Source organism: Silurus meridionalis, chromosome 16 (assembly GCF_014805685.1).
Source record: "Silurus meridionalis isolate SWU-2019-XX chromosome 16, ASM1480568v1, whole genome shotgun sequence".
Taxonomy (NCBI): Eukaryota; Metazoa; Chordata; class Actinopteri; order Siluriformes; family Siluridae; genus Silurus; species Silurus meridionalis.
In genome coordinates this window covers 6,072,430-6,085,187 of record NC_060899.1, presented here as the reverse complement: position 1 = coordinate 6,085,187, position 12,758 = coordinate 6,072,430, and the positions used below count along the sequence as shown (strand labels likewise).

The 12,758-nt window shown below is 43.8% G+C and overlaps 1 protein-coding gene across 2 annotated transcripts in view; it reads left to right on the top strand.

Annotated features, from left to right (window-relative positions):
* The window catches only part of cntn3a.2 (contactin 3a, tandem duplicate 2), an 81,208-nt gene extending 68,707 nt beyond the window's left edge, over nt 1–12,501 (top strand). For both annotated transcript variants that reach the window (XM_046870101.1, XM_046870100.1), the window contains exon 23: nt 9,120–12,501. In XM_046870101.1, the coding sequence (XP_046726057.1) occupies nt 9,120–9,217 (98 nt within the window). In that variant the 3' untranslated portion in view covers nt 9,218–12,501. The remainder of the gene's footprint in view (nt 1–9,119) is intronic.
* The last annotated feature ends 257 nt before the right edge of the window (nt 12,502–12,758 follow it).

Sequence of the window (12,758 nt, the reverse complement as noted above, 5' to 3'; positions counted from 1 at the left end):
AGGACCAGTCATGCTCCAGGCATTCTATCCTCCTCCCTTTTGGGCCCCGGCCAGAAGAAACTTAATCGGGTATGTCCACAGAATATGTCCACAGAGCAGAACGGACCAGCTGTTCATCTGCTATGGTCCATATAAGAGGGGTCTTCCTGCGGACAAGCAGACACTCAGCAGGTGGATTGTGGATGCTATCTCCCACTCTAATGAGTCCATTGGTCTCCCCACTCCTTTCGGGTCAGAGCTTACCCGACCCAGAGTCTGGCAGCCTTTCCTCTGGTGTTTGTCTACAGGATATTTGCAATGCTGCAGGCTGGTCCACCACTCTGACCTTCGTCAGGTCTTACAGCCTTGACCTTAGTGCCACTCCTTGCCTCTCAGTCCTTTAACCTAGCTGTGCCCATACTTGTTAGGCAGGAATTCCTCAGTCTGGTGGTGTTGTTCTCTCATTCCCAAAGCAATGTTGACGGAGCTCGAATTCCTAAATGGGAACCTTTTTAGATTACATATGTAATCCTGGATCCCAGCGTGAACGAGATGCTGCATCTCAGTGCAACACTCTATGCATTCCTGCAAGCGCTTCCTTTCCTCTTTATAGCTAGTGCTGTCTCCACTGCATTTGCTTTCACCCTGCCGGTGATGTCATGCACTTTCATTGGACAGATTACATAAGTGGTTCAGAGCGTGGTCATGCAGAGGTGTTCCCAAAGCATTGTTGTCTCGTTCCCTCGGGGAACCAGGGTTACATACGTAACCTAGAGATGATCAATGTATCGCAAATGATTCCCACTATAAATACTTTTCTTTTAGAACAAAATTATATCAGAAAATACAGTGCTACCTCGAAACTCACAGGGGTTACGCTCTATGACCCCTAACAAGTAACGAAAAAATCACGAGAATTTGTTTTTTGGTGAATTGTACATGTACTGTACTGTAAAATCAACAAAAATTGTGAATTATTTGTCATAAATGTTTTATTTACTACTTTATATGAATAATACAATAATAAAATTGTTTTTTAAACATTTTTAAGTAATCTATTAGTACAAACTCTGTACAAAAAGTTGTTTTTAAATGTTACTCCGAACTTTTAAGACTCTTGCGGCTTCTCGCAAACTATCAGATTTTCACGGGTTACTCTTAGTCCGGTTCCAAATGAAAAGTTGCAAATTATCGAGGTCACAAGGGTCAAGGTAGCGAGTATCAAGGTTCCACTGTACATAGTTCAGGCATAGAGCCTATTCGCTAGTGTCACTGTGATTGACAGGGAAAGTGAGTATGCCAGTTCACACACCCAGAAACCATGGCATCATCAAGGCTTCTGTTGCTCAGGACATTTCTATCCTGATGGAAGTGGTAGTGATCTCTTAACACAGACCCTGTCCACAGGGATGAGGACTTAAATGGTTTGATGAGTATGAAAAAATTTAAAGTAATTATATGCTATGACCTTTTCAGTCAGCAGATCTCAAATCAATTGAACAGCTTTGGGATATTTTGGAGCATTGTGTTAGACAGCAATGTCCATCATCATCATCAAAACAACAAGTGATGGATTGTCTTTTGGAAAGAATGATGTGTCATCAATCTAATTCAGTTACAGAGACTTGTTAAATTTATGCTAAAGGATCAGCCCAACACTTTACTAAGGCACTTTTCAGATACATTTTATTACATGCTGACAGCAGATTTACTCTAATAAAATGGGCAGTACAGTAATCCCCCATTTATCGCGGTGGTACTGTTCCAAAATCGCCACCCCAAGAATGCTATTTTATGTATACAGTAGTGTACTGTTTCAACATTTAACTTCATTTTATAATTAATAAGTATATTTTAATTTTGAATTATATACATAAAATGTCTGTTTAAAGTACTGAAATAAATTTAATTGTGCAACAACCAGTACACATAAGTACACAAACTGTACATTTCAGTGCAATATTATTGTATTAAATTGTTTTAGTTTGTTGTTAATTATTAAGCATGTGATGAATAAAAGGAAAGCTGTACCAGGTAAACTTAATTATTATCTGCAGTAGTTTAATAGTTTTTGTCAGAATAAATATGTAGACTACAGAACATATCCAAGCAATCAACATCATGGAATTATGTCTGTTAGTCTGCAGAGTCAGTGAAAACATTCAGTCATAGTGAAGAGCCTTTTCTTTTTAGACTTGCCCAATAATCTATGTCTGCAAATACTATTTGGTGCCTTCATTACACTCATTTGACACGAATGCCATTTCAAATGAATATAAGGCTAAAGTGGGTTAATCCCAGAAGTAAAGGTAAATAGCAATGACTTGCAATACCAACCCTGACCTGCTAATGTGAAAATGGGCCGAGGAAGCATGTTGAACACTTTAAAGGCAAAAGCAACTGGACTGAGAGTTTTCTTATCAATATTGGCAAATGCACATTTGTCTGGTAATGTCAGACTAGCAGTGCTGTAGATAAGACAATACAATTAGGTATGTTAGTGGCTTGTTTTTTTGCTGCTGTTTTCAGTCAAGAAAAGGCCAACACAAAGGTAGTGTCAAAAGAACAAATTCACAGCTCCTCGTGGCCTTTTTTTTTTTTGGCTATACAATTTCTACAGAACTCTTTGGTTAAATGCCATACACTCCATGGTTGCATAGGTGATATGAAGATTTTACTATAGCAGTAATAGCAAAAATAAATATGACCATAAAGAGCACATGGTAAATGTTAAAAAAGTTTTATTATAAATATTATTATTATTATTATTATTAATATTACAAATTGACAATAAACATGTGGTAACGTACTTTTGTATTTAATTTTATAACATAATAAATACAGTTTAACAGTGTGGATAAGACTGCAGAAGAGCTTTTTGTTTGAGCTTGTGTACTTGACATAGTAGTCATCCTGCCATGTAACAAAAAAGTTATCAGTTAAGCAAGTAATATTAGAACCATTCCACTTCCATCTTGCTTGCATGTTTTGACTCAGCTTTTGCTTTATTTATATACACACATTTTGTATTGTATCTTGCCAATAATCTTAGTTTGACCTACAACTTTTGCACTTAAACGCTAGTTATGCTGCCTGAAATAAAATACAATTGTTTATCACAGATTCCTATACAATTTCAGCATTTTCCAGATGTCCTTATCCAGAGCAAGCAATTGAGGGTTAAGGGCTTTGCTCTTGCTGTTACAAACAGTTTACTTTAGGTCTGATGACCAGACCACAAATACTTCAGACTTAAAGAAAACATAAAAGTACATTCTTTATGGGATCTACTTGTGTAATTATAAGTTTTAAGTTATAACTTGAGCTTACATAAAAACTATGCTGAGTTTACATTCTAATGAGTCTTCATAGGCATTAAGTTCTCTCAAGGCAACTGGCAGCCAGCAGAAATGCATCTGAGAACACTCATTATGCCAGAACTCAAGTCAGAGGGCTACATTCAAATGTCAAAACAAGAATCTGCAGCTACACAGCTTTATACACCTGTTAATGGCTGACAGGAAAGGAATGGGTTCAACAGATTTGTTGGTGTTCCAGAAGATGCTTTTCGTCCCCACCATGGTTATAAAGAGTGGTTATTTGAGTCACTGTAGCCTTTGTGTCATCTTGAACCAGTCTGGTCATGCTTCACTGGTCTTTCTTTTTCTTACTGATTTCCAAAAATTCCAGGAAATCAACAATGTTTTAAATACTCAAACCAGTCAACCAGACACTAACAACTATTGTCAGGAATGTGTGACTGGGTGGAAGGACCCAAATTCAGGATGTAACGGGGTATGGAGAAAGTAGTCTTTAATGGAGGGAGTGAGCAAAGTAACCAAATTAAAAAATGTGGGCAAAATCTAAAACACAGTCCAATAAACAGTCCAGGGTCAGAACACAGGCAAACTAGGCAATGCAGGCGGAGACAAAACTGAATCCAAAACAGTCCAAAGTCAAGAGCCAGTAAACAGAACAATCAATACGATAAGCTGATTTTATAATTGCATGAATAACGTCTCAAGGTTACGAACGTAACCCTAGTTCCCCGAGGGAACGAGACGCTGCGTCGAAACGCTATGGGAACGCCCCTGCGTGACCACGCTCTGAACCACGTGTGAAATCTAGCCAATAGGCAAGCCGTGACGTCATAGACAGGCGACGTCGCGTAAACCAGGAAGCTACAAGATGGCTGTGCGGTGGTAGCGACATTAGCTTCTGCAAAGAGAGAAGGTAAGCGCCGCAGGGACGCAGGGAGTGTGGCACGGAGACGCAGCGTCTCGTTCCTCGGGGAACTAGGGTTACGTTCAGAACCTTGAGACGTTCCCCTTCAGGAACTCGAGCTGCGTCGAACGCTATGGGAACGAGTGTCCAATCACGCCACACTGACCAGACCCTGCCAAGAGTGAGGGCCTCGGCACCAGCACGTAGGACAGAGGAGCCCGGGGTGGCTCTGAGGTCGAGGCCATAGAACCTGACAAAGGCCAGCGGGGTGGACCAACCCGCAGCGTCACAGACGTCCCGGAGTGACACTCATGTGCACCCGGCCGCAGAGGCCGCCACACTCCGGCGGGGCGAGCCCTGACCGCGATCGGGGCGGGGACCAGGACTCGCAGCCGAACAACTGCACCAACCACCTCCAAGGACTCGTCCTGTGGAGATAAGCACCCAGTGCTCGCACTGGACACAGCCGGGTCTCGTAACCCCTGGTCGGGGGCTATAATAGAGGAGGGCAGAATGCCTGTAACACGACACATCGTGTGGGAGCACCTGGCCCCGTGTAAGAACACTCTGGGCATGCCAGGGGGCAACTCCAGGTGGGACGAGGCAACTGCCAAGTCCCAGACAGGCACTCCGAGTCATCCTCACTGCCGACATGAGACCCAGCAGCCTCTGGAACTGCCTCACAGTGACCAGGCGGCCTGCCCCTACCCTCCTGACTGCAGTGAGGATGACTACAAACCGGGCGGGAGACAACCGTGCCCGCAACTCGGCCGAGTCCCACACCACGCCGAGAAAGTGGCCCTCCGCGCTGGGAAAGTACACACAACCCGGCGTCCCAGTCCGAACGCCAGTACCTTCATGCAGGCGGGAACAGCACCTCAATGCCAAACCGCCAGGTGGTCTAACGAGCCACCATCAACCAATCGTTGATATAATACAGAACGCGGATGCCCTGAAGCCGCAGCGGGGTCAGTGCTGCGTTCACGCACTCTGTGAAGGCATGGGGTGAGGGCGCTAGGCCGCACGGAAGGACCGATATTGGTAAGCTTCGCCCCGAAAGCAACCTCAGGAACCTCCCGTGCGCGGTGAAGGACGGCTGCATGGGAGCATGCAACCTCCAGATCTAGCGTATGACAAATCAGTCCTCGGACATGACCTGAGACACGACCTCTCTAAACGAGAAACCTGAATGGGACGCAACCCACCGTCCTTCTTTGGAACAACGAAGCACGGGCCGTAGCAGCCTGACTCGCAAACTGAGGGGGGAACCACCTCAATGGCCCCTTTCCCCAGGAGTGCGCACTCCTGTTCCAGGACCAGGGTTTGCACGGGTCCCGCCAGGGCGGGACACACCCCGTCGAGCCGGGGAGGAGAAGATGCGAACCGAATCGCGCAACCCTTCTTCACAGTACGCAGGACCCCGAGAGACTCAGGCAGCCCTAAGACTGACAGAAAGTCTCCACAGGAGAACCAACCCCTCGGGCTGGCCCCGACCCACTCAGAGCGGCTGGGCGGTGCTCTGCAGCCGACCACACCTCCTGAGAGGCGGCGGAACGCCCGTCCGCAGCGATCACGCCGGGCGGAATACGGGAGCAAACCGCTGGAGAAGCTGCGCCCTGAACACGACCCGTGGCAGGGCTAACAGACAGTCCTCCTGAACCCGAACGGCAGGAGCAGCGTGCTGCGGCCGTCGAAGCCCCCTGAGAGGCGGCGGATGACACCCATCCGCAACGAACTGTCGAGCGGAAATAAGGGAGTTAACCGCTAGAGGGAGGCAGCGTCCCGAACACCCTGTGGCAGGGCCGACAGACCGGCCTCCCGGCGGTGCCAGGGAGGGACGAGCACCGTAGCATGAGGTGCGCACCGCCCTCCAAAATGCAAGCCATCAGGCCTCACGCACCATAGCCTGCTCACCAGAGGCGAGGACGACCTCAGGCCGTCCAGCCCTCCTCGGCCTAGAGAGTCGCCAGGGCCCCTAGGACCGCCCGCTGAGTCGGGCGGCAACACTCTCACCGGGCCATCTCGCTGTGCCTGGACGCACAGGGCGCGGCTGCCGCTGAGCAGCTCCATCGGAGCAGCGAGGAACTACCACTGAAACGCCACCGCGGCCTCCTGAACCCGCCAGCAATCACCCTTACCCACAGCGTCACCAGGTCAGGCCAGGAGGGACACCATGACGCTCAGAAGGAAGCTCGCATCATCCCCCATAGCAGGCCAGCCTGGTATGCCTGCAACACACTCATCGTGTGGAAGCAACCTGTAGCCTGACCTGCCGCGCAGCGCCACCCACCAGAGCCAAGCGGCGCTCAGAGGCAAACCGATAGCCGTCACAGACGCAACACTCGGGAGAGATAGCTAGCTAGCATCTCCACCACAGCGGCAACGCCCCGTAGCCGCGCCACGCAGATCCAATAACATTCGCGCACAGCGAAGAACATCGGAAAAGCATGCGGCCCACGGGCCTCCCAGGACCCAGACACCTCGGTGCGCAGATCAGGGGAGGCGCTGAGGCTGTGACACAGTGCAGGAAACGCACAACCAGCTCACTGGCGCGCGCTGCTCCCGCCACACGACCGGCCAAGCTAATCCAGCTCGGACCGGCCCGTGCCACGACCACAAGGAGCTCCATATACAGCACAGGCTGTGAGGAGTCCGCAGGCTCGCCAGCATCCACCAGCTCAACCTCCTCGGAGAGAGACATGTAATGCTGCGCCGCCCGCACCGGGAGAAGAAGCAGCCGCCAGGCATGCTTCCCCTAATTTCCCGAAATTTCATCCACCTCGGAGGAAGAAATACAGAGCACCGCGTCACACACACCGGGAAAAGAACCGATACCAAACGAGCGCTCTCCCCGGGGAACGGGAGCTCGGCTAGCAGCCGGGAGCGCATAGCCACACGGCTAAAGCTAACAGCCGATACCATCGAGAGCCAAAGCCTCGAGGGAGAGCGCTCACCTCGGAGAGCGCTCTCTGAAATTCTCCCACCTCGGAGGAAGAATACGGAGCACCGCGAACGCACCGGGGGAAGAACCGTTACCAAACGAGCGCAATCCCGGGAACGGAGCTCGGCTAGCAGCCGGGAGCGCATAGCCACACGGCTAAATGCTAACAGCCGATACCATCGAGAGCCAAAGCCGCGAGGAAGAGCGCTCACCTCGGAGAGCGCTCCCCGAAAATTCACCCACCTCGGAGGGAGAATACGGAGCACCGCAAACGCACCGGGGGAAGAACCGTTTCCAAACGAGCGCAATCCCCGGGGAACGGGAGCTCGCCTCGCAGCCGGGAGCGCATAGCCGCACGGCTAAAATGCTAACAACCGATACCCTCGAGAGCCGACTAAGCACGCTCCTAAGCTAAGCAAACAACACATCGGCTGCGTGAATCGGGGCAAGCAGGAGACACGCAGACGGAATTTTGCCTGCATATAAGCTCATGACTGCACAGATAACACACTCAAAGCGCTTACCTGAACTAGCAGAAGCTAATGTCGCTACCACCGCACAGCCATCTTGTAGCTTCCTGGTTTACGCGACGTCGCCTGTCTATGACGTCACGGCTTGCCTATTGGCTAGATTTCACACGTGGTTCAGAGCGTGGTCACGCAGGGGCGTTCCCATAGCGTTTCGACGCAGCTCGAGTTCCTGAAGGGGAACTGACATTACTATTAAAGTGCTCAGTAAGTGTGTGTAGTACATCGTTGCTTTTTAAAGTGGCAAAAAAACACCGTAGCATAAGTATTTTTGCTCTCAATCTCCAGGAATTAGGTTTGGTCTTAAAATCGCTTAAAATCCCCTTGGGGGAAAAAAAATTTTGTGGCATTAAACTAGATAGATGGTTGTTGACCTGCCTAATGGAGATGAATAAATATATTCATTCATCTTCAGTAACCACGTTACACTGTCAGGTTTGTAAAAAAAAAAAAAAAGAGTGTGGCATTAAAAAAAATTTGACAGTGGATCATCAGTGCTTTGGAGCTCTTTTAGAGCGCATTAGTGGTTACACTATTGGTGTTCAGTGCTAAGAAAATCAGATCAGAAAATAAAGGATCTTTAAATATTCTGCTGGAAAAAGTTTAAAATCCATTTACAAGCACCCCAACACTTAGATATTACAGGAGGGGGCTCACAGATGCTATTTCTACCAAGGAACGCCTCTAGATTACGTATGTAACCCTGGCTTCCTGAGGGAACAAGATGGCAACAACTCTTTGGGAACGCCTCTGCATGACCACGCTCTAAACCAAGTGTGTTATCTGTCTAATGGAAGAGCGTGAACAGGAAGCTCTAAACGCACATGCTACTTTCACTACTTAAGAAAATGTAAATCTGGAAAACATATAACAGAAATCATACCACTGCAAGTGTAATATTTGGGTTTATTTAGGTGCAAGTGAGGTTATTGTTTAGATTCTTTTGGTCAGAAATAAGTGTTTTGATGTTGTATGTGGAGTAGAGTAAAAGCTGGTGTGACATTTCAAAATTGTTGTGCATTGCTATATTCAGGCGCACATTCAATTAAAACATTTAAAAAAGTTTAGATTGACAAACTCTACTGGTATCATTGTTAAAAACTAAGTGACACTTTTACATCATAGTTTTCTGATTTGGACACAATGCCCTCGAACCTTTTCTTACCCATTTGTCCTTTTCCTGAAGAATATTTGAATGAATTTTGCAAATTTAAAACATTTTAACAAGGAATATAAATTAGCAAAAATAATTAACAAGGCTACTAAAAAAGCTTGTCTTTGGATAGGAAGATTTAAAAAAGGACAAATGACAGGACAAGACTTCAATAAGTGCAAAATATGAATACAGTGTTTATTAAAGTGTAAGCAATGATTTTACCTATGTAAGTAAAAGAAATCGATAAACTTGAATAATAGAATTGATGACACTGTTTTTCCCTGTGTTTCAGGTATGAGTGTACGGGGTTCAAGAGCCTGGCATCCAACCACCATCCCCTTGCCCTTGCTTTTTATCATCGCATTAACTGCCATGAGGCCAAATTTGTGAAAAGGACTCATAATGCACTAACTTGCACAGAGTTGATCAATTGTAAGCTCATTCTTTACAAATCATAAGAGCAGTGTATTAAAACTTTTTTTTTCTTTCTTCAAAAACTCTTAACCTTCCCATGTTTTATCTGAGGCAGCATCACGTGAATTTGATGAAACCCACAAGGAAATTTGAACGCTACATGATTTTTTTTTTGTGCATGTTGTGGTCTCAAGGCAAGCATTTAAATAGACTGAACACAGTTCAGTCATACTTTTTGTACCGTACACGGATGTCATGACTCATATGCACTACGTGCCAGCTGGTCTCTGTGACCCTTGCGGAGAACAAAATGCCTTACTTCCATGTTACATGCCAAAGTAGTTTATGTCTTTTGTCATGTCCTTCACTTCCTGTTGCTAAGCTACTGTTTGTCCAGACATGCTTTTTATTCCTTTTTGATATGAAAACGTAAAGTAAATAGTGTTTTTATACTATATTGTCACATATCACTGGCACTCCGCGGCTTCGGCGTACTCATTTTACAGAATATGATTTTTCACTGTGCCTTCGATATAATAGCTGCATATCTTGAGTTAAAATTTACATCATTGAGCCTTTACTGTTCAGCCATTCATTATGTTTGAGAATGTAGCAGTGTGTCTTCTGATTTGTTTCGGGTTAGTGGTGAAGCAATGTCTATGTGTCATGAGCCTATGTTATTGGGTTCTGTCAACATATAAATATAGCACAGTGTAATATTGAGTTGCTGCCATACAATTCATTATCAGTTTATAATGTCCCGTGTCTATAGATACCACTAGAGTATTGATATAAGCTGATAATATTATATTCTCCCAAGCTGCATTATGTCATAGCTACAGAATTCATCAGACTTTTTTAGAGAGAAGAATTGTTCTAGTGAACAGCCTGTAACTTTTTTTTATACAATGCTGAGGAAAAAGGGCAACCTCTTAAGAATTAATTATATCTAGGGCAAAATTATCGAAAGTAAAAATTAGGGTTTAGATATAAAACGATGAATATTTCACAGAGAATTTAGTTCAGAAAAACAAGCAGGAGCCAGAGAGCAAAAGTGACCATAATGTTACCACCGTCATGTTTTGCTGTATGGACATTGTTAAGGAACAAATGTAGTACTCTATGCCAAGACCAAAAATTTAAATTTCATTATTCAGAAAATCAAACATGCCTTTGGGAAAATTTCTAACAGGATTTTATGTGGCTTGCCACCTGGGGTGTAATGATGCGGTGTCACATGAATCATGTTGCAGAAATATGCTATAGTGTTTTAGACAAAAATGCACAAAGATTTGCATTATTTATGGCTCAGAAATATAAAAGGATTCTTTTAAATATATATGTTCCTTAACATAAACATTTTCAAAATATTTTGAGAATCAATTTAAATGAAATCATGAAGCCAGTGTCATGCACCGAAAGAAGTCGTGATAGGAGTGTTTTACTTCACACCTACTTGCTGCCCAGCTTTGTGAAATATCTGGGCATTGATTGTCCTTTAAACAACATCTCCTGTCTGAGCTGTGCATCTTCTCAGTTTCTTTCAATTGGCCTTTAGTCTTAAAATTTTGGTGAAAAGCCTAACCTCTCTCTAACAATTTGTGTCACATTTATTCTATTAATTAATAATGGATTTATTAGTATTCTCTGGGATTTTGACATTTAGGATTTTCTTTTCTTGTCAAACTCCTTGTGCCTAACCTTATATCATTTTTTCCAATTTTTATTTTTAAATTTGGGATTTAGGACATCAGCATAATTTAATCAGTTGTGTAACACTAATATTTTACCTTGTTAAAAAGATAAACAACTGTCTGTGCCTGTGTACACAGTAACTGAATAGCAAAAAGTTTCAACCTGTAGACATAATAAATGTTTAGTTTAGATATCGGAATTTTAGACATTTTTTTAGTTTAACATTTTACTGGTAAAATAGCTGAGTAAATGAGCCAGACTCACATGATGTGTGCGCTTTAATCTTCACATCAATATTTCTTACATTATGTAATGATAAATGATGTGCCTGATCCATGCAGTATTTCAGGAACTATTAAAACATGCTCACATATTGCTTTGCAGCCATTAGGGTTTGACTGAACAGAATGGTGTATATTCTGTCCATAAGAGCAGCAGAAGGCATACGGATGTGAACTGATGAAAGATCTTTAGCATTTTTTTGTTCCCCTCCTTTTTATTTCAAGTGCAGACATCCCCAGTGTCCTCTTCAGAGGATAGGGAGAAGGCTGATCACACTAAGAACACAGTCTTTTGCCTTGGTCATGTAAAGTGCTGCATTTTCACTAGCTGTCTTTGCATCGAGCATCCATTTTGATTTTCAAGTCAAATGAAAATCAGCACAAAAGTGAACGCAAGAGAACATTCGCTCGTCTTTGGCCTTTTTTTAGCAGAAGAATGTGTTATTCTTACAGACTTGTACAGATGTAAATGCCTGCAATCTGTCAAGGCTGTCAGAAACCTTTGTCCTGGATTGGGACCACTGGGTAGATTTGATTCAGATTCTGATCATGGCTGGTTACATTATAGGTGCATGATGCCACTTATGGTTTGGGGACGACATTTCCTTCATTTTCTAGTTTTTTTTAGCCAGGTATGCGTTGAAATGTTTGTGTGAGACCAGAAAAAACGTGAAAATGTGCGTATGTGTGCGTGCGTGCATGTGTTGTGTAGTGCACAATCAATATCTTACATCATAAAGTTTTTCAATTATTTCGATCCCTTTGTGTTATTACAGTGCTGTTTTAATAATTGCAGTTTTTGAAACTTTGAAGGCTGTATCGAAAAAAAAATTTGGTTTCATGGCTTTCTTTTTAGTCTTTGTAACGAAAAAAGAAGCAAAGACATTTAAAAACTTTAATTGACGGAAAACATGGCTACCAAGAAAATATTCATTACACCATTCTTGAAAGAATGTGACATCGTGAAATATGTTTTTTGTTTGTTTGTTTGTTTGCTTTTGTAAAACATAGCATGTGTGATTCTGTCTTTTGTAGATGCACATTTTGTCAAACGTGTAAACATTTGACCAACTCTTTTGATACGGCTGTAAAACTAGAATGTCTTTAATCTCTGCGAGATGACATGATTGATCAGGACAATATTTTCATATTGAAAAGCAATTCCCACATCCTGTATAGTAGCCGTGCATGTTTCCAATTGTTTTACGTGTGTATGTAGCCGGGGTTTTTTTTTTGTGTGTGTTTTTTTTTTAATAAACAACTGTAATAAAGCTATTTGCTGGAGATTTGCCTCCACAAGACAAGTAATTTGTGTTAAATTACATGTTGGTTTGAATTTGTCATGGCTTCAGTTGGTTGGTTGGTTTGTAAAATATGGATGTACAATACATTTGTAGATATAGTTAAGAAAACGACTGAATTTTTCTGCCTCGTCTACTTTGTGTTATAAAAGTGTTTGTAAGCAGATGCTAGAATCTTTCTCTAATTACAACTTGTTTTTTGTCTAATTTTGTGTGTCATCTAACAGAATCTTCCATTGC